Source organism: Stenella coeruleoalba (assembly GCF_951394435.1).
Source record: "Stenella coeruleoalba genome assembly, chromosome: 5".
In the NCBI taxonomy this organism is placed as follows: Eukaryota; Metazoa; Chordata; class Mammalia; order Artiodactyla; family Delphinidae; genus Stenella; species Stenella coeruleoalba.
Genome location: NC_137150.1, coordinates 61,548,976 through 61,571,056, shown reverse-complemented (window position 1 = coordinate 61,571,056; position 22,081 = coordinate 61,548,976). Strand labels below are relative to the sequence as shown.

General features: G+C 40.5%; 1 protein-coding gene across 2 annotated transcripts in view; it reads left to right on the top strand.

Moving 5' to 3' along the window:
* Positions 1 to 873: 873 nt before the first annotated feature.
* Positions 874 to 22,081, top strand: part of PARL (presenilin associated rhomboid like) — a 65,278-nt gene continuing 44,070 nt past the window's right edge. The window contains exons 1-4 of one of the 2 annotated variants that reach the window (XM_079922525.1): positions 874 to 1,018; positions 10,240 to 10,435; positions 10,907 to 11,047; positions 13,360 to 13,408. In XM_079922525.1, coding sequence (XP_079778651.1) covers positions 894 to 1,018; positions 10,240 to 10,435; positions 10,907 to 11,047; positions 13,360 to 13,408 — 511 coding nt within the window. In that variant the 5' untranslated portion in view covers positions 874 to 893. Of the gene's footprint in view, positions 1,019 to 10,239; positions 10,436 to 10,906; positions 11,048 to 13,359; positions 13,868 to 22,081 lie in introns of those variants that run through there. The other variant, XM_079922526.1, reaches the window with a different exon arrangement.

Below are 22,081 nucleotides of genomic sequence, written 5' to 3'. Positions count from 1 at the left end.
AGGGACTGGAAAAGTAGTGCCTTTCAGAAACTGCGGGGACTTCCCTGGTGGCGTGGTGGTTGGGGGTCCGCCTGCCGATGCAGGGGACACGGGTTCGTGCCCCGGTCCGGGTAGATCCCACATGCCGCGGAGCGGCTGGGCCCGTGAGCCATGGTCGCTGAGCTTGCGGGGCCTGTGCTCCGCAGCGGGAGAGGCCGCAGAGGTGAGAGGCCCGCGTACCGCAAAAAAAAACCCAAAAAAACTGCGTATGTTTCAGTATGACTGCAGCTAGGGTCAGAGGGAGGGATGGAGTGGCAGGAAATAAAGCTGACGGGTAGGCAAGGGCTGATCATGAAGTTTGAATTTTATCTAGAATCTAGATTTTCATGTCACGCTTGGACTTTTTGTTAAAGGCACATCCTCTTCAGTGTATCATAACGTGAAATGGTGGGCAGAAAAAAGAGTAGTAATTTAAGAAAACTTGGGTTGCAATATTGGTTCCTCCACTCACTTCTCTCTGGGCCTCAGAACCACGGTAAAAAAAAAAAAGCAGTAATAACATCTATCTTAAGAGTTTTGCGAGGATTAAATGCAGTAACTTAGGTAAAGATACATGGCATCATTCAATAAATTCGTTTTTCCCCCTCTTTTTCCTGTGGGTCGGTAGGGTGGAGGCCTGGCCGCTTTAGCACGCCCCTCCCAGGTCGAGGCTGGGCACTGCCGGGAGAACTGCTGCCGACCGGACTGCTGCCGATCGGCGGGTCCCTCTCCCTCAGGTTGGTCCGGCCTGGGATCGGCCGCACGGGGGCGCGCTAGGCTGCCCCTCGGCACTCTATGGTTCTTCCTTTCGACCCGGAAGTGGTTCCGGGCGGGGTTTGGTAAGGTCGGGCCATGGTGGGGCAGAGGTTGGGAAGATGGCGTGGCGAGGTTTGGCGCAGAGAGGCTGGGGCTGTGGTCAGGCGTGGGCTCCGCCGGCGGGCGGCCGCAGCTGCGAGGAGCTCACTGCAGCCCTGGGTCAGCCGCGGCTGCTCGGGCGCAGGTAATGGTCGCGTCTCGGGGCTTCTCGCCTCTCGTGCCCTCGGCTCCGGCAGCGCATCCTGAGGGGCGGAGGCCGTGCGGTTCTCTTATGCTGCCCCCGGCTCACCCTCTCTCTTCACCAGCCCCTCCTCTCTCCCTCCCCCTTTACCCCTCGCCTGCGTCCAGTCCTCGCTTCTTGCCGCGCCACCCTGCCCGGGTGCACAGTGACCAGCCCCGGCCCAACTCTCCGTGAGCCCGCGGTGGCCCCTTTCCCATCCGGAGGGACGGGAAAAGTAATCTGTGAGGGCTGATTGCGCACCACGCCTCATAATCCTGCGAGCAAGAGTTAACACAGCTGGTAGAATGGCAGGGCTGAGATTTTATTCTGTCAGTCTTTATAAAACCTTTGTTTTACTACAAATTACCTTCTTTATCGTTTAGAGAACTCTGTAAGGGAAGGCGGAGTCAGAGGAGGGCATCACTTTGCCTCTTGCAGAGTTGTAGGAGAGGCTTTTCTGTTAAAGAAGTTGGGAAGTGGAGTATTTGGTTTCTAGATGACTTGGAAAGAAAAGTCAATTTTTCCCGAGTAGAAGCTGTATGAAGAGTACGGTCTATCAGTATTTGCTGCTTTTGTATTAGAGTAATTCAACTCTAAATTGAGAGAAGAGAGAAATCCCTGAACTAATATTCTGATGTGTATTTGGCTCTGAAATTTCTTCCTGTTCTTTAACAGAATTTCAGCTCTGCCAGTTTCTGACTTGGTTAGATGTGTGCCTGGAATCCACCTGACTGATAGTAGCAAGGAACATGAAGTGTTTATCAACATGGGGATTAGCCAGTGGTAAATAATTGAGGCTCCAATATGGTGGAGCCATCCTTAATTTTAAAATCACCTGGAGTGTTTTTAGACTGTATTTCCCAGGCCCTATTGCAGTCCTTCCTGTCATCTTGCCCGGTGCTGGGGGGCGGGGAGTGAAAGAACCTGCAGTTCTAAACAAGCACTGCGTGTGTGTAGGATCAGAAATTTGTGGAAAACCGGCTTATATTGTACCTTAACTTCATGATACACTGGAACATGGAGCCTCAGGCACTAATCTTAAACTCCTGAGGAGATGGAGAATGAGGTCAGGTGGAGGTGGTGGTTGATTTCAGTGGTCCTGATTCCATTTCCACTTTACTCCAAATCCCAGTCGAAATTGCATGGTTTGAGGGGGAGGAAAAGTGAATACAGTTATTAGGAGGCAACAGGTGTTAAATATTCAAGATATGCGTTAGGAAGGGAAAGGAAAAGAACTAACTTGGTTAATGAGGCCATTTAAAAAAAATCATGTGATGTTGAAGATTAGCATCACAATTTTTTAGTTTGTCATTTATATGCAGAGTTTGAAATTGACATTTTTTTGTGGTGACACTGAAAAATGTGCATTACAAGAGATTGTAGGTAAGCCTGAAATATAATAGAATATATGTCTACTTTCCTCTAGAAAGCATGAGTTTCCTTGTATATAACTTTATTAGGTCTGCTTTCACTTCTAGTGGTTCTAAAATTAGTATGTGGAGGAATGAAGTCATGGATACGGTTAAAAAGCAGAGGTCTGGGCTCAGTCCTTGTGATTTTGATGTAATGGGCCTGAAGTGTGGCTGAGAATTTGCATTGTTTTCGTCTTACAAGAACTACAGGTGGTGATATTCCTCAAAATTTCTGCAAACAATAGCAGGCCCAAGGCAGCCCACCAGCCAAGAATGGTTTCTATGTCTTTAAAGGGTTGCAAAACAAAACACTATGCCGCAGAGTTTTAAATTGTTCTTCACAAAGACTAAAATGTTTATTGTCTGGCTCTTTACAGAAAAAAGAGACTATTTCACTTAGGGTTTTCAGAAACTTTACCATGATCAAACTGTTGGCAGCACTGCTGAAAAATGGTTTAGGTCTGAAAGAAGCCTGCGTAATTTGTCAGTTGTATAGAACTAGCTAAGAGAAGAAAATAGTTGATTGTAGCACTTACACAGAGCTTAAATCTTTTAGATTAGGATAACAATCTTAAGATATCTTTAGGTTAAATACCTGACAAATTAGTAAATCAGGTATATTCAATTATTTTCCCTGTTTAATTCACCATGTATTAACTCAAGGTGAGTTTTAAGAAAATAATTGTGGCATGCAAGAGTTTATGCCCCTTCCCCTAAATACAACTATTTTCTTTTAAGTGGGATGAGTCTGTTGTGTGTGTGCTTGGACACGTCTTGTCTCCATTTGCACAATAGGCCACTTCTACTCAGTTTATTCACACAAATCTATAGTAACATAGACATTAGTGCTGACTTGTACGATATCTAAGTGGCATTGTCTTTATCCTCACACTGTTGAAAACAATTCACTAGATCGTGTTATCTCACCACTAAGGCAACAGATATATAGACATGACTTTTCAATTTAAAAGTTACGGGATGATATTAAAAAATGGAACCATAACAATTGTGTGGTTAGTGGTAACTCAAGCATTCATAAGATCTTCCCACTTTGAGCACGTTACATTGCTTTCACAAATCGCTAGTTATTGGCAGAAGGACCAAAGCACAGAGCAAAAAGGCAGGCCTGTCCTCATGAGTTGGTATATACCTTTTGTGACTCTTTCCTCCCATCCCACCCCCATGCATTTTATTGTGTTGCTTCCTTTGTTTTCCAGACTTATTTCAGGTCATTTATTTTTCCATATTACCTACCCATATGAATGGTTAGAGCTTAAGAACCTAGGCCTTTAAATATGATATCAAACATTTGCATTTGGAGACATTTATTACACTTTTCCTGGTTGGTTTTACTTCTAAGAAATGTAAAACAAAAGCTCACTAAGGACAGAGAACGTACCTTGTCATATAATGTGTGACGAAGTACTTATTACATCTAAAAGCATCCTTGTACCAACAGAAAACCCAGCTCTAGCTGACCTTAATAATTAGGGGAATTTATTGGTTTATACCGTTAAAAAGTCCAGAGGTGAGCCTGGCTTCTGGGTGAGGCAAGATCGTGTTTCAGATTGTCACCAGGACTCCATTTTCCTCCATGGCTTGGCTCTGCTTCCTAAACGTTGGCTTTATGCTCTCAGTATGCTATCTCCTTGTTGTAAGATGGCTGTCAGCAGCTCTTGGGGCTATATACTTGTAGGTTCAAGTCCAGCAGAAAAGATTTTCTTCCCCAGTATTACAAACAAAATCTTGAAATTTGAATTTCACTGGACTGGATTGGCCTAACTTGGGATGCATGTTCATCTTTGAATTCCTTAAAGTTGCCAGGGATGTGGGACGTGTAGGTTCGCTTAAGCCAGTCAGGAGCTTGGTGTGCCTCCCCAAACCAAGTGGCTGGAAATTCCAGGGTACCCTTAGGTGCGGATGCTAGGATTGAGCCAAAAAAGCTCACTGTCAGTCCTAGTGAAACTTTTGTATTGGAATACTTTGGTTACAAATCCTAATTTTAAAATTCTAGTCAGATAGGATTAACCTGTAGATAACCATTGTAATTTAAGTAGAAATGTTGTTGGAAGGATGAGGGATTAGATTCTAGCTCCTGCTGTTCAAAGTGGTTCATGAACGAGCAGTTCAGGACAGGGTTTGCCAAACATATTTTGTAAATGGCTCGATAGAAAATAGGGCCACGTAGGTCACTGTCAGATATTCTTTTTCTTTTAAACAACTCTTTTAAGCAATAATAAATGAGACAACTGAGGAAGCTGCTACCAGATCAGGTTCTGCTAACCAAAGTAAGAACTATGCTGTCTCCACCGTTATTTTCACTAGCAGAAGTCATGCCTCGTGTGCTGCCTCTCACTCAACTCAGTTCTGACTTCAGGTGTTGTGCTGATGTATCTGATTAACAGGCCCTGATCACATCTCGAATACTAACCAAAAGGATACCTGAGAAATAGTTCTTAGCTTTCCAGTCCCTGCAGCATGTGAATGTACCATAGGTGAAAGGAATAGGTGTTCAGTGAGCCAAGTCATAGTACTTAATTCTATCCAACAAGTTCTGTATGTCCAACTCTAATTCCCAGTGTATGTATTCCTAACATGTATTTTGCATCTGAACTGCATCTGGGGCCAATTTGTTCTTGGTGTCCTCAGTCCCACACTTAACTTCTGTTGAGATTCTCAAGGTAAATATTATTCTAGGCAAAAGGTCTGGCTTTGCGTCAAATCCAGATTCCCAACCTGGTGTATTTGTATTCCTTTTCAAGTATTGTGCTTCAGAATTGTAAATGAGTTGATGAGCTGTAGAAGAACTGATTGAGTACATATCCTGGAGTATTAAGCTGTTGGAGATATAAAGAAATCTCATCCTTCATATTTCTTGGTCTAAAAGGAAGAAAATGTGGCCTACTGGTTGGGATTCTGGGTTCTCACTGCCGTGACCCAGGTTCAATCTTGGTTGGGGAGCTGAGATCTTGTAAGCCACGAGACGTGACCAAAAAAAAAAAGAATACCAGAAACCAACAACATTGGGTTACGATTTTTTTTTAACTTATTTATTTATTTTTGGCTGCGTTGGGTCTTCGTTGCTGTGCGCAGGCTTTCTCTAGTTGCAGCAAGCGGGGGCTGCTTCATGGTGGTGTGCGGGCTTCTCATTGCAGTGGCTTCTCGTTGCGGAGCACGGTCTCTGGGCACATGGGCTTCACTAGTTGTGGCTCACAGGCTCAGTAGTTATGGCTCCCCGGCTCTAGAGCGCAGGCTCAGTAGTTGTGGCACATGGGCTTAGTTGCTCCATGGCATGTGAGATCTTCCCGGACCAGGGCTCGAACCCGTGTCCCCCTGCATTGGCAGATGGATTCTTAACCACTGCTGCCACCAGGGAGGCCCTGGGTTACAATTTGTAACCATTTACAGGGAAACATTTAAAGGAAACATATTCCTATTACTTTGTGTCACATCTTTGGGGTTTTTGGCCCAAAGTGGTGTTACTTGTAATTTATTTACTAGACCTAGCTCTAAATTACTTCGGAATATTTAATAAAAATCAAATCCAATTGCAAAGGATTAACATCTGCCACTTTTAAAGCTGTTATCAGTTAGGAATGCATTTGGCTATAAGTTAATTGTTGCTTAAAGAAACGAGAGGAGTATTTAGCATAAAATGATTGGAGGTAGGTGGCTATTGTCTTTGCTCAGTGGCTCAAAAAATGTTAAGGTTAGTTTCTGAAGCCCTTGGCCTTTCTCTGGGCATTCAAGATGACTGCCTCATCTCTAGGAAATTGCGTCCTTTTTCAAGGCAAAAAGAAGTGGGAGGGATGTGACATTAGTGATACCTCCAATTTTATCAGATAAGCAAAACCTTTTCAAGAGGTTTCTAAACAGTTAAATCTCATTTTGTCAGAACTCTGTAATATGGCCATTCCTAGCCATAGGAGAGACTGGTAAAGTGAAGATATTTATCTTTCCTAGGCTCTGCAGAAAAAGCAGGCAACAGAACAAGAACTAGAAATAGATTTGCAATTAGCCATTCAACAGTTACTTGCTATAGGATATTCATAAGACTGGGAACAGGTTCTGAAGTTCAGAGCCATTCAGAGCAGCATTGGCATTGTTTGACTAAGTGTACTGCTTTCCGAAATAGATTTTGTTGAAAGAAGTAGCACTTATTTGTTAGTACAAATTCTAAATTATTAGAAGTTTTAAGGTGAATTACTTTATCATCATCACCCATCCTCACCATGTGATGTCTGAGAAGTTGAACTGTGGCGTAGACTTAGTGTTGAAGACAGAGCATTTTAGGTGAGTAATGGTAATAGTAGCTATACCATTTTTCTGAGTTTCGTGTTTCCAAATGCCTGCTAGACATCACCTGGGTGTTCTACCAATGCTAAAAATACTTCATTGCAATATAATTTACATGTAGTAAAACATATAAGTATTAACGCATACAGCCCATTAGTTCTGACAAATGTATACACCTGTGCAACCATCACCTAAAAATAAAGATACTGCCCATCATTCCATCAAGTTCCCTCTTGCCCCTTTCCAATCAAGTCCCACTTTACGCAACCACTATTAATTTTTTTTAAAAATTATTTATTTATTTATTTTTGGCTGTGTTGGGTCTTCATTGCTGTGCGCAGGCTTTCTCTAGTTGCAGCGAGCAGGGGCTACTCTTCGTTGTGATGCATGGGCTTCTCATTGAGGTGACTTCTCTTGTTGCAGAGCACGGGCTCTGGGTGCGCGGGCTTCAGTATTTGTGGATGAGGGCTCAGTAGTTGTGGCTCATGGGCTCTAGAACGTGGGCCCAGTAGTTGTGGCGCATGGGCCTAGTTGCTCCACAGCATATGGAATCTTCCTGGACCAGGGCTCGAACCCGTGTCCCCTTCATTGGCAGGTGGATTCTTAACCACTGTACCACCAGGGAAGTCCACCACTATTGATTTTGGTCACCACAAATTATTTTTGCCTGTTCTTTAGCTTGATATGCATTAATGGAATCACACACATTATGTGCTCTTTTGTGTTTGACTTCTTTTACTCAGCAGTGTTTTTGAGATTCATCCGTGATGTGTGATCAGTAGTTTTTCACTGAGTGATACAGTGGCCCTCTGTATCTCCAGGTTCCTCATCCATGTATTCAAACAACTGTGGATGGGGAATGTCACTGTATTATGTCATTTTATATAAGGGATTTCAGCATCCCGAATTTGGTATCCGCAGGGAGTCCTAGAACCAGTCTCCCGTGGATACTGAGGGACCACTGTATTCCATTGTATGAATATTACACAGTTCATCCTTTCCCCTGTTGATGGAAATTTAAGTTCCAATTTTTACCTGTTAGAACTGAGCTGATGTGATTGCAGGCATTTTAAACAGTGCCCAAGATGGAATTATTCATCTCTCATTTTCCAGTTTCCTATTTTGGTGCCTCTGATTTTCCTTGTCTTAGTGAGTAGTACCACCTTCCTTTCAGTTATTCAGAATAAAACCAATAATCATTCTTGACCCCTTCTTTCTTCTAACATAATTATTGACCCTTTCTTTATTAGGAACTGGCCTTGGTGGTGGAGATAAAATGAATACAGAAGTGATAATCTAGTTATGGTACAGGCAATAAATGAGACAAGTATAAGAGTACATACAGGATGCTTTAGGACTCTAGGAGTACAGAGGAGACACCCAGCCTGCGAGAGTTTAGGAAGGCTTCCTGGAGGAGGAAATAAATGAACTGAATTTTGAAGGGCACGAAAAAGTTAAAGGGAAGTAAGTACCGCAACAAAGGAGTAGCATTGCTCAATTTGGTGGGGTGATGAAAAATTTACTGTGAGATTTAAAGCAGGGGAATGATAATATATTTGTGCCTAATAAAATGTGGAGGATGAGTTGGAGTAAGGCAGTATTAGAAGCAGTGAGATCTGTTAGGAAATGGTAGAGTATTCCAGGCCAAAAGGGATGAACTAAGGGATTGTGTGGGAATTAGGGAGAGAATGTTGGCCCTCTAAGAGGGCATTTGAGGAAGTGTTGAATGTTTGTGGAAGAGTGATATGAGGAAAGAAGAACATGCAACATGTTAAAATGTTTGAACTTAAGTCAGCTGTTGCTGTTGTTTAGGCATGGGGTACGGGACTAGATTAGGAGTGAAAAAAATATTTGACAGATTTGGTTTTAAATTAGATGGTAAGAATTAAGCAGAGAGAACTCCATAATGACTTCTAGATTTTTAATCTTAGTGATTAAGATAACTGTGGGCCCACTGAAAGAATAAAGAAGTCAGAAAATGGAGCTTGTAGAAGGGGATGAATTCCCTTCTGAATATATTGATTTTAAAGTAATAGGGAGCATATCCAAGTAGAATTATTCAGTATACAGTTGGAAATACAAGACAAGAAAATTGAGGCTGGGACTAGAGACATATATTTGAATCATTTACTTGCTTAGAAGTCATCCGGGCCACAGAAATGAACTTTTTCTTTTATTCAACCAAAGTGTTTCAAGGCCCACGTTACAAAGGTGAGAAGACCTGTCTGACTGGCAGACAGGAGTTCTATGAGTCTGAAGGATATAGTAGGATTAGAGTACAATGAGAACAAACAGGAAGGGGCCTCTACATGGTCTACCTGGGGGAAATTACCATTTTACAAAAGAAAAAAATGCTTCACAAATTTATATGGGTTCAGTTTGAATGGAGAATGTGTAAAGGAACTGTTAGAGCCTTTAAGTATATCTGTCTTTATGGGATAGGAGAAAGGGGGAAGCCGTTAGGAAAGCACGTGTGAAGAGCAGGGAGTGCAACCTTACAGGCGCTGACAGGTGTGATCAGTAGTGTCAGATGTTTTGAGGAGGTCAAGCTATAAGGACTCAAACAAGAAAACCCTTTATAGAACATCTAGTTGGGTGTCCCCCAAACTGGTAGTGAAGTAAATAGGGGGCAAGGTGGGGAAAATCTGCCAATTTGTAATGGTTAGTACTTATAAAAGGAAAATCATTATTTGATTTAAATGTTTGGCCAAACTTCAAAAAAAATAAAGCTATTCTGTGCTAATTCAAACCACAACTTGTAGTTCTCCAGCTTTTTACAGGATTGCAGACTGTGTGGGGGATGGATACAAATTATTCTGTTGATTGATACACAGTAACGGCGCAAACAGATGCCCTGTAAAGCTGCTGTAGTTTATGTCTCTCCTTTTTCAGAAGGGCACAGTTCATTGTTTTGACTGAATCCTACCTGGGAGTAGGAGTCTTGGTGGCTTTGGGGCTGCATAGTGAGAATAAACTGAAATGGTGATGATGCACGTCAGTTGGGGAGGCTCGTAGAGGTTGATGTTTGCAAGATGCAGCTCTGTTTCTTCCTTCCTTCCCTCCTTCCTTCCTTCTTTCCTTCCTTCCTATTTATTTTCCTTATTTTTTTTTGGCTGCATCGGGCCTTAGTTGCAGCACACGGGATCTTCGTTGAGGCACACAGGATCTTTAATTACCACACTCGGTCTCTGTTGCTGCGCTCAGGCTTCTTACTAGTTGCGGCGTGAGGGTTTTCTGTCTCTAGTTGTGGTGCGCGGGCTCCAGGGTGCATGGGCTCTATAGTTGTGTTGCGCGGGCTCCAGAGCACAAGGGCTCTGTAGTTTGTGGCACGCAGGCTCTCTCATTGAGGTGCGTGATCTCAGTAGTTGTGGCGCGTGGGCTTAGTTGTCCCGAGGCATGTGGGATCTTAGTTCCCCAATCAGGGATCGAACCCACGTCCCTGCAGCTCTGTTTCTAATCTGTTATTTTCCCCTATAGGTTTAATGTTTTTATTCAGCAAAAATGTGGATTCAGAAAAGCACCCAGGAAGGTTGAACCTCGAAGATCAGACACAGGAACAAGTAGTGAAGCATACAAGAGAAGTGCTTTGATTCCTCCTGTAGAAGAAACAGCCTTTTATCCTTCTCCTTATCCTATAAGGACTCTTGTAAAGCCTTTGTTTTTTACTGTTGGGGTAAGAGCTCACGTCACTAGGAGTTACCTACCTTGCTGCAGGTGTAGTGTTAAAGTATCAATACTACTTGTCCTATTTGGGCTCCCTTAAAGACAAGTGGAGTGGGATCAAAAGGATCTGGGGTCATGATTACAATAGAACATGAATTTAATAATTGCTGTTAGAGTATGGGTCATTTATGTAAGCCCTGGAGAAGAAACTCATGGGCCTCTTATTTGGTATAACAATGCAAGTGATACTGAGTTGATATTTTGAATTTTATTGGAAAAGTTCTAACTGTAAACAGGCCCCAGGGTACTGTAACGTTAATAAAATGGGAAACAATTAAGTGTTCTTTTCACCTAGTAAGTTTCAGTGGGCCAGATGTTCCTTATGTTTATAAAAAGCAATGAAAATGAAATATCATCCTTGGAACTACGTATAGATCTATTTAAAAAATTTTTTCTTTTGTAATATATTTATTTTATATAGTTTACAGGCTGTGCATTTGGATCAGCTGCCATTTGGCAATATGAATCACTGAAATCCAGGGTGCAGAGTTATTTTGATGGTATAAAAGCTGATTGGTTGGATAGCATAAGACCACAGAAGGAAGGAGACTTCAGAAAGGAGGTAAAGATAAACATGGCATTTTTTTTGTTCTAGTTGATCAGTTTTTGAAGTCTGGTTATTTATGAAGTGTTTTTAGTTAATGGCAACGTTAGATCAGTAGATGTGAAGTCATTGCAGTTAATATTCTTCTTTAGAGTCATTTCATTGTAGTAAGTATCAATGTTTCGTATGTCTGGCAACGTTGTACTTAACAGTGTTCCAAGAAGTTTGTCCCTCTACCCACATATCAAGAATCACCACAGATAGTTGTTAAAAATTAATGTTTTGGAGCCTCTTCCAGCTCTACTAAGGGCCACTGTTTTACAGTACATATTAGAATCATAGGGAGTTTTATGCTTGAGGGGTAGAGATACTATGTGGGTTTTAAAAAGCTTCTCAGTGACATGATGTTTATATATCTCTGATAAATAACCACTGTTGATGTTTTTTCTAACTGTGCTCAGGGGATCAAGATGCAAGAAAAGGGTACAAATATAGAGCTTTTAGAACTTTTCGTTATTTCATATGCAAGTTGATGGCCTTCCTTCCAGCTAACTGATTTTCTTAAAATGTTGCCTTTTAGATAAAGCGTATATTTTATTTCATTTGCCAGTACTTATTGAGCAGAGACCATAAGCTAATTTGTGGATCCAGGTCCATTTATTTTTCAAGCACCTCCGTATTTTTTTATGACACACTGCTCTTCCAGTTTGGAGAGAGTGTTGATATCCTCTTCAGTTTTCTCCTTCCTAGGAACTTCTTATTCCTGGCTAGTGAGAGAGCAGCCTTGGGTTTTCTTTTTCCTAATGATAGTTGAAGGTTCCTCTAAGTAGGGAGAAGGATTCATTCCTCCTTGTTTCCCCATAGACACAAGAAGCATGAGCCCTACCAGTTCTAGAGAGGCTTTATGTCAGAAGAACAATGGATGTAATATTTGCAGGTAAAACCTGCAGTAATGAGCAGTGGTTTTTATTCAGTACAGTATGTTTGAGAAGATAGTAACACTGACCTATTCCACAGTCCTGGATCCCTTGAAAGCTACAGGCTTCTGCACTATAAAGTTTTGATACCCAAATTGTTCCTTGGAATGGTGAAAATGACACATGCAATATACATAATCTTCATCCAAAGATGGATTTGTTTAAAGTAGTTAAATGATAAAATATAAAATCCATGTTAAAGAAAATTGAAATAACACATAAATATATCATGGGAAGTGAAAGTCCTGGGAACCCGTGCCCCACTACTACATATGCAGTGAGTAAGGTCTGAGAGTTCACACACATTTAAATTGTTGTTGACCTTGAACAACTCAGGGGTTGGAGTGCTGACCCTCCACGCAGTGGCACACGTGCCTGTAACTTTATAGTTGGAGCTCTGTAACAGCGGTCCCACATCTGTGGATTCCACCAACTGCGAATGGTGTAGTATATTGTAGTACGTATTTATTGAAAAAAATCTGCATATAAGTCCAGTGCAGTTCAAACCCCTGCTGTTCAAAGGTCAACTGAATTACAAAAATGGCATCATTGTTGTGCATGAATCAAATATATGTTGATCTGTAACTTTTTTCTTTACCTTGGGTTTCTTTCTGTATTAGTATACAAAGTCTGGTTCAGTTTTATAGTTAGAACATAGTTTTTTTTAATTAAAAAACTTTAATCATGGAAAATTTCAAAGGTAAAGTAAAAAGAGTGAAGAGAATGGTATAATGAACCCCTGTCATCCAATGTCAACAATTATTGACATGTAGCCAACTTTGTTTCATCTAGTTCCCCTTTTTTCCCTTCCCTCCCCACCACTGATTACTATAAAGCAAATTCTAGGCATATATCATCTATAAAATTTCAAGGTGTGTCCCTAAAAGATTAGGATTCTGTCTTTTTCTAAACCTCAATCTAGTATTATACCTTTAAAAAAAAAAGGCAATTTTAGTAGAAAATATTCTTGGTTAGAATTTTAAAACTAGATTGGGTCTTGGTGAACAATCACTTGATAGTGTGCTAGGTACTTTATGTTATTGATATTCCTCACAGTGGTATTGCTATATATCTGTTACTGTCTCCATTTTATGTTATCAGGAAACTGAAGTTTAGAAGTTATTTGAGGTCACAAGCTTATCAGTGGCTTTGTGTAGAGAATGCAGGCTGTCTGACTATAAAACACCTGTGTTTTCCACTCTATCACATATTTGTTATGTCTGTTGTTCAGTAGAGATTTTTATAGATGAGGACTCTTTCATTTATGCACAAAGGATTTTCTTTCTTGCTTTTCATTTACATAGCCTGAAATTATTTACCATATGGTGACATGCAATTTTTCTTCTGTTTTAGATTAACAAGTGGTGGAATAACCTAAGTGATGGCCAGCGGACTGTGACAGGTTTGTGTTAGCTTACACGTTTTAGCCATTCAAGGGAAGAGAAATCAAACCAAAAGGTACAGTATGTCATAGTCAATGGCTTTTGTACCATGCTCATCAGTGGTTTAGAAGACAGAGTTTCTGTACCTTCAGGCTAATGTAATGGTTTGAAAGTAGTGTGGCATAAAAGGTATACATGAGGCTCTGGGTCAGTTATTTTCTAATTTTGATCTAGTATGATATTGATCAAGTGATCTATCTTTGTTGTAAAATCCTAGCTTGTGAAATAGGTTATGAGTAATTATTACTTTCCCATTAAAGTAACTAAAGGGGACATTGATTAAGTACCTTCTTTATGCAGCATGCTTTATACATATTCTCTCTGTACCTCACAGGGTTGCTTACAGGGTAGTTATCTCCCTTTTTACAGATAAGGAAACTGGCTTTCAGAGAAGGAACTTTTCGAAGGTCACACTGCTAGTAAGTAAGAGCTGAGTTTCAAAACCCAGGTCTGTCTCATCCTAAAGCCGGTTTTCTCTTTTCTATACCATGCTGTTTATAAAATCCTCTTTAAATGTAAGCATAACATGTATATCACCATGATAATTTGTTTTTTTAAATTTTTATGGAAGACAGATCTGGCTCTTCAAGGTAACACTTGTGCAATATATTATGGACTTAGTTATTTTGAGAAATTTGGGGAAATGGATTTGTAAGTTCTTTAACAGTTGTGCAGATAGGGAAAAAAATCTTCCTAGAGAAATAGCAAAATACTGCTTTTCCTTAAATATGGTTAGACTTAATGGTACTCTTAATTTTCTATACCTACTTAAGTGGAGAAAAGGTGCTTATGTTTCTTCATTCAGACTGTCTGGAAGGTTTAATTTTTCTCTCTCCTTGGTGGAACCTGATCCTGTCTTCAAGCTTATGGTTTAGACATTGCTTCCTGCAGGAAGTGCTTTTTTTCTGAACTCATTGCACTTTTTAACCACTTATAACACAGCCTGCCTTATATAATTGTACATGTATCATCTTTGAGGACAGTGATGAGATTCATTTTGCTATAGCTCCTAGCACATACCTGGCACACAGTAAAGGCATTCAATTAAAATCTATTGAGTGAATGAATGTCGATGAGATCTTGAATCAAAAGATTGAGATTTTTCAAAGTATATTGCCATACTGTATAATTGATTAGTGAGGTCTTAATAAATATGATAACTTCAAAAATAGCTATGTAATAACACGTTTCCATTGGAATTAATTGGGATTTTTGGTTTGTTTGCTTGTTTTCTGAAAATTAATAGCCTTTCCTTAGGGTAGCAAAGTTTTGATTTTTTTTGATATTTTCAAAGTATCTCACAATTAGTTGATACTTAGTGTTCTTTGAAGATTGTGAAGATTTTGTCATTTAACATTTGAGGAAACCTGGGACCAGAATTTAAAACCTTTTTCATGCCAGGAAATGGTTTATCCAAAGAAGTTGGTATTTGGAGATAATTAAAAATCAGAATTCTTTCCCTTAGGTGACGTTGCAGTGTAACTAGCAGCTTGAGTATAAAGTACTTCGAACCACATAAATGTGAATGGTCATGCTAAAGACCTTAAATACTTATTGTCAGGTTAGCTAAGTGACTTTTAAAGGCTGAGGAAATGCTCTTTGATCTGTTCAGTGTCATCTCAAACTCCTTCAGGAAATAATTATTCTGGTAGCAGTGAATCTAGCCTCACTGTTGGTGGTGCTTTATAATCAGTTAGCTATGCACTAAAATTTCAATGGTTAATAAACTTGTGCTTTAGTTATATCTTGTCTCTTTTCAGAGGTGCCAGTTCATTCCACTGACCTTGCTTAGCCCCTCGATTGCTTCCTTTAGGCTGATTCTAAGTGAGGTTGGCTCAGCTCCTGGCTTTTATTGAGGATGGGGTGACAGATTCATTCTGTGCCATATTTTCCTTGGATTGTAGCTGTTCTCTGAGTGTTTTTCTTTTTGTATTTTGAAAGAACTCGACAAGTCCTTAGGCCACTGACCTAGAAAGTTTCAAAGCTCTGTAAGACTAGTGTGCTTCTTTGCTCTGTAGTTTCACACCTAGACACTGGCAGCTTGAAAGCTGTAGCAGGTTAAAGATTTTGCAGTTTTACACCAAACATTTCATGTAAGAATTCCTTGCTATCTGAACCTAATGTGCTCATGGATTTGGATGGCAAGATTTTGGTTATAGCAAATTCAGACAGCAAAATGTTTTATCCAAATGCATTTGTTTCCTGAGCTTGAGGTGTAACAAGGGATATCTCAAATTTATCCATATCTCTTTTGAGTCCTAGGTTTGGATAAGAACAGTTGAAATCATAAGGGATACCTGTAATTTACTTTATCTTTAAGGTGGAATCCAGTGGTGAGGTGAAAAACCTCCCTTAGAGCTGATAGCAGTTTTGGAGTCCCTAGTTTTTGACTCTTCTAGCTCAATCTGTCCCTGGAAATCACTTTGTCAAGGTCTGCCAGAGAACTGGTCTTAATCCCTTAATCTTTTTTTTTCTTATCTGGTTTAGGGATTTTTTTTTTTGTCTTAATTGTTACACAGACATATCTCCCCAAACTTCACATTGCTCTGCAAAAGTTGTTACAAGTTCACTTGGTGTTTGTAGGATGAAGGGGGAGCAGCAAGTAGCATTCTTCAAAGTTAGGCTTGTCCCTGGTGCTTTTATATTTCAGCTGGTCTCCTGTATTGTCTTGCTCTGCAAGGCTTTTTTTTTTTTTTTTTTTTTTTTTTGCAGTACACGGGCCTCTCACTGTTGTGGCCTCTCCCGTTGCGGAGCACAGGCTCCAGACGTGCAGGCTCAGCGGCCATGGCTCACGGGCCCAGCCGCCCCGCGGCATGGGGGATCTTCCCGGACTGGGACACGAACCCGTGTCCCCTGCATCGGCAGGCGGACTCTCAACCACTGTGCCACCAGGGAAGCCCTCTGCAAGGCTTTTAAGCCTGTAGTAGAGGTCCCAGGCAACCCCCAAGGAGAGTATTTCCCCTACATTTCTAGCTTTTAGAGATGCCTGTGAGGCACTCGTCATAGTTTTAGTTATTTCTGGGGAAAGGATAACAAAACTAATGCTTGAGTGCCAGCTAGGCTTCAAGTACTATGTTAGGTACTTTACGGACACACATATTATTGTTAATCCTTATTATTAATCTTCTTAAATTATTTATTTATTTTTGGCTGCGTTGGGTCTTTGTTGCTGTGCGTGGGCTTTCTCTAGTTGTGGCGAGTGGGGGCCACTCTTCGTTGCATGGGCTTCTTATTGCAGTGGCTTCTCTTTGCTGCAGAGCACGGGCTCTAGGCATGTGGGCTTCAGTAGTTGCAGCATGCGGGCTGAGTAGTTGTGGCTCGCTGGCTCTAGAGTGCAGGTTCAGTAGTTGTGGCGCATGGGCTTAGTTGCGCTGCGGCATGTGGGATCTTCCCGGACCAGGGCCGTGTCCCCTGCATTGGCAGGTGGATTCTTAACCACTGTGCCACCAGGGAAGTCCTTAAGAGCCCTGTTACTGGTATCCTCATTGTTCAGATGGGGTAAGTGAGGCTCAGAGAGGTTAAATAACTTGTCTGAGATCACACAGCTAGAAAGGCTGGAGATGGGAAACAAACTCCTTAGTTCAAATAATATGCGTTTTATTACGTCCATTCACTTTCTGCTATAGCAAACCACCACTAATTACCTTTCTGATAAACCACACTGCCTTTCCCCATCTCAGGTATCTGAGTGCTAATTCATAGACCAAATTGCAGCAAATTGTCCCAAGGCAGCAGGCTGGCATTCAGTGAAGAAAGAGGGACGTTTTCGGCTACTCGGTTTATAGTTTGTCATTGTAAAATGAATAAATGTGCATAGTAACATTAAAATAGAGAATATGTAAAATAAAAAATAAATCTGACTGTAGACGTCCAGTTCCACCCCCATAACCATTGCCTTTTTAGCTGCTTGTATATTCTTCCAAAGCACCTGTTTATATATAGACATTTATATCTGTATCTAACTATGGTTTAAACACAAACGGTAGCATGTAATGCATACTCCTCTACACCTCCACACCTCCTCTACTCCTCTACACCTTTATTTTTTTTCACTTAGTATTTTAAAGGACATTCCATATCGATACAAGTAGGTCTATTGTATGCTTCCCCCCCCACCCCCCGCCCCGGTATGCGGGCCTCCCACTGTTGTGGCCTCTCCCGTTGCGGAGCACAGGCTCTGGATGCGCAGGCTCAGCAGCCATGGCTCACGGGCCCAGCCGCTCCGCGGCATGTGGGATCTTCCCGGACCGGGGCACGAACCTGCGTCCCCTGCATCGGCAGGCAGACTCTCAACCACTGCGCAACCAGGGAAGCCCCTGTGTGCTTTTTAAAAGTATTTTATTGAAGTATAATATACATAGAAGAACATGCACATGTCAGATGTACAACTGATTTTCACAAACTGAGCACATCCACATAACTAGCACCCAGATCAAGAAATGGAAATTACCAGCACGCCAGGGTCATTCTTTTTAATGGCATTGCAGCAGTTCGTGCAAATGAATACTATTGTAACAAGTCTTCTATTAATGAATACTTAGGTTGTCTTTAGTCTTGCTTTCATAGGAGGATGGAAGATGGATAGTCCCTTTGGATTTCCTCTCGATTTCAGGAAGCTGTGGAACCAGTCCTTAACTTGTTTTGTGGATACTCCCCAGAAGGAGAAATTACAGCCACTGTGTGAGGCCGACAGAATGATCCCAGTGCTTGTAGTCCTGGCTCCCAGGGAACCTGAGGACCGCTTGAACTCAGCTGTTTGGCTGCTGTGGGTGTGTGTGCTTGTCATTGTCTGGACTAGCCAAGTTCATTCAGATAGAGGAGCAGTGGAGGGGTGAGCTGGCCCACCTCAAACAGAAGGGATGCTGTACTTAGCTGTTAGACTCCAACTGGGATAGTCTTTTTTTTTTTTCTTTTTTAGGAAAAGAGAGAAAGAGATTGTACCCCCTTCCTTGGAGGAAAATAGGCTGAAGTTACTGAACCCCCAGTAGTGCTTCCCAAATCAGTGTATTTTTTTTTTTTAAATCAAGGTATAATTCACATGTCCTAAAATTCATCATTTAAAAGCACAGTTGACCCTTGAACAATGCAGAGATTAGGGTTGCTGACCCTCCACACAGTTGAAAATCTGTGTGTAACTTTATAGTCAGCACTCTGTCCACTGTTACACATCCGTGGATTCAACCAACCATGGCTCATGTAGTACCGTAGCACTTTAAAAAAAAAACTTTGTAAGGTGGACCTGTGCAGTTCAAACTCATGTTGTTCAAGGGTTAACTATACAGTTCAGTGGTTTTTATTATATTTACAAGGTTGTGCTACTATCACCATCACCTACTCCCAGAACATTTTCATTACCCCAGAAAGAAACCCTATAGCCATTAGCAGTCACTCCCTATTCCCCTCCTCCCCTCAGCCCTAGACACCTACTTTCTTTCTCTGTGGATTTGTCTGTTCTAGACACTTCATAAAAATGGAATCACATAAATATGAGGTGTTTTGTGGCTGCTTCTTTCACTTAGCATAATGTTTTCAGAGTTCATCCATAGTGGCACGTGTCAATACATATTTCTTTTTATGGCTAAATATTCCATGATATGGATACATCATATTTTATTTATTCATTCATCTGTTGGTGGACATTTGTTTCTACTTTTTGGCTTAATATTATGATAATGCTGCTATGAATTTTCATATATATGTTTTGTGTGGACATATGTTTTCATTTCTCTTGCTAATATACCTAGAAGTGGAATTGTTGGGTCATATGGTACTCTGTTTAACTTTTTAAGAACTGTGGTAAAAAAAACACATAAAATGCACCATTTAAACCATTTTTAAGTGTATAGCTTAGTAGAGTTAATTATATTCACATTGTTATGAAACACCTCCAAAACTCTTTTCGTCTTGTAAAACTGAAACTCTATACCCATTATACAACAATTTCCTTTTTTTTTCCCTTCCCCAGCTCCTGGTAACTATCATGCCACTTTTTTTTTTTTTTTTTTGCGATATGTGGGCCTCTCACTGTTGTGGCCTCTCCCGTTGCGGAGCACAGGCTCTGGACGCGCAGGCTCAGTGGCCATGGCTCACAGGCCCAGCCGCTCTGTGGCATGTGCGATCTTCCCAGACCGGGGCACGAACCCGTGTCCCCTGCATCGGCAGGCAGACTCTCAACCACTGCGCCACCAGGGAAGCCCTCATGCCACTTTTTGTTTCTATAAATTTCAGTAGTTTAGATACCTTATATAAGTGGAATCACACAATACTTGTCTTTTTTGACTGGTTTATTTCACTTAACGTAATGTCCTCAAGGGTCATCCATGTTGTAACATGTGACAAGATTTCCTTCCTTTTTTAAGGCTGAATAATTAATTCCTTTGTGTGTATACACCACATTTTGTTTATCCTTTCATTCTTCGATGGCCATTTGGGTTGCTTCCACCTCTTGGCTATTGTGAGTAGTGCTGCTAGGAACATGGGTGTGCAAATCTCTTTGTGTCCCTGCTTTCAATTCTTTTGGATATATACCCAGAAGTAGGATTGCTGAACTATATGGTAGTTCTATTTTTAATTATTTGAGGAAGCTCCATACTGTTTTCTATAGTGTTTGCACCATTTTACAATCCTACAACAGTTCTGATTTCTTTGCATCCTTGTCAGCACTTGATATTTTCTGTTTATGGTTTTTTAAAAAATGGGTGCCATCCTAATGGGTGTGAGGTGACACATTGTGATTTTGATTTGCATTTCTCTAATTAGCTGTGTTGCTCATCTTTTCATATGTTGGTTGGCCATTTGAATATCATCTTTGGATAAATGTTCAAGTTCTTTGCTCACTTTAATCAGGTTCAATTTTGTTGTTGAGTTGTAGGAATTCTTTATATGTTCTAGATATTAACCCTTTATCAGATAGGTGACTTGCAAATATGTTCTCCTGTTCTTTAGGTTACCTTTCACTCTGTTGATTGTGTCCTTTGCACAAAAGCTTTTAGGTTTGATGTCCCATTTGTCTATTTTTGCTCTTTTGGTGTCATAGCCAAGAAATCATTGCCAAATCCAATGTTATGAGGATTTTCCCCTGTGTTCTTCTAGGAATTTTAAAGTTTTTGGTCTTACCTTTAGGCCTCTAATTAATTTTTAGTTAATTTTTGTGTAGGGTGTAAGGTAAGAGTCCAAGTTTATTCTTTTGAGTGTGAATATCCACTTTTCCCTGTTTTCTTTCTGAAGAATGCCAAATTGTTTTCTAAAGTGGCTGCACCATTTTATATTCCCTTAAGCAGTGTATGAGGATTCCATTTGTTATTGCTTGTCCTTTTCTAATATATCATCAACTACAATTTTTTGGTATTTTTTTATTGTGGTAAAATATACATAACATAAAATCTATCATTTTAGCCATACCATAAAGTGTGCAATTCAGTGGCATCAAGTACATTCACAGTGTTGTGCAACCGTCATCACTGTCCATTTCTAGAACTTTTCAGCATCCCAAACAAACTCTGTACCCATTAAACAATAACTTCCCATTTCCCCTGCCCCTTAGCCTTTGGTAACCACCATTCTACTTTCTGTTTCTGTGAGTTTGCCTACACTTCATATAAGTGGAATTATAAAATATGTTTTTGTGTCTGGCTTCTGTTGTTTAGCATACTGTTTTCCAGGTTCATCCACATTTTAGCACATATCAGAATTTCATTCTTTTTTAAGGCTGAATAATACTGCATTGTTTTTTCAATTATTTTTAAAATTGAAGTATAGTTGATTTACAATGTTACATTAATTTCTGCTATACAGCAAAGTGATTCAGTTATATATATATATATATACATTCCTTTTTAAAAATATTCTTTATTATGGTTTATGGTTTATCATAGAATATTGAATATAGCTCTTTGTGCTATACAATAGGACCTTGTTGTTTATCCATTCTATATATAAAAGCTCACATCTGCTAACCCCAACCTCCCACTCCATCCCTCCCCCAGCTTCCTCCCCCTTGGCAACCACAGGTCTGTTCTCTATGTCTGTGAGTCTGTTTCTGTTTCATAGATAGGTTCATTTGCGTCATATTTTAGATTCCACGTGTAAGTGATATCATATATTTGTCTTTCTCTTTCTGACTGACTTCACTTAATATGATAATCTCTAGTTGCATCCATGTTGCTGCAAATGGCATTATTTCATTCTTTTTTATGGCTGAGTAGTATTCCATTGTATATATGCGCCACGTCTTCTTTATCCATTCATCCATTGATGGACATTCAGGTGTTTCCATATCTTGGCTATTGTGAATAGTGCTGCTATGAACATAGGGGGTGCATGTATCTTTTTGAGTTATAGTTTTGTCTGGATATGTGCCCCGGAGTGGGATTGCTGGATCATATGGTAATTCTGTTTCTGGTTTTCTGAGGAACCTCCATACTGTTTGCCACAGTGGCTGCAAAATCTTACATTCCCACGAACAGTATAAGAGGGTTGCCTTATCTCCACACCCTCTCCAGCATTTGTTATTTGTAGACTTTATAATGATGGCCATTCTGACCAGTGTGAGGTGGTACTTCATTGTAGTTTTAGTTTTTTATTTATTTATTTTTTTAAACATCTTTATTGGAGTATAATTGCTTTATAATGGT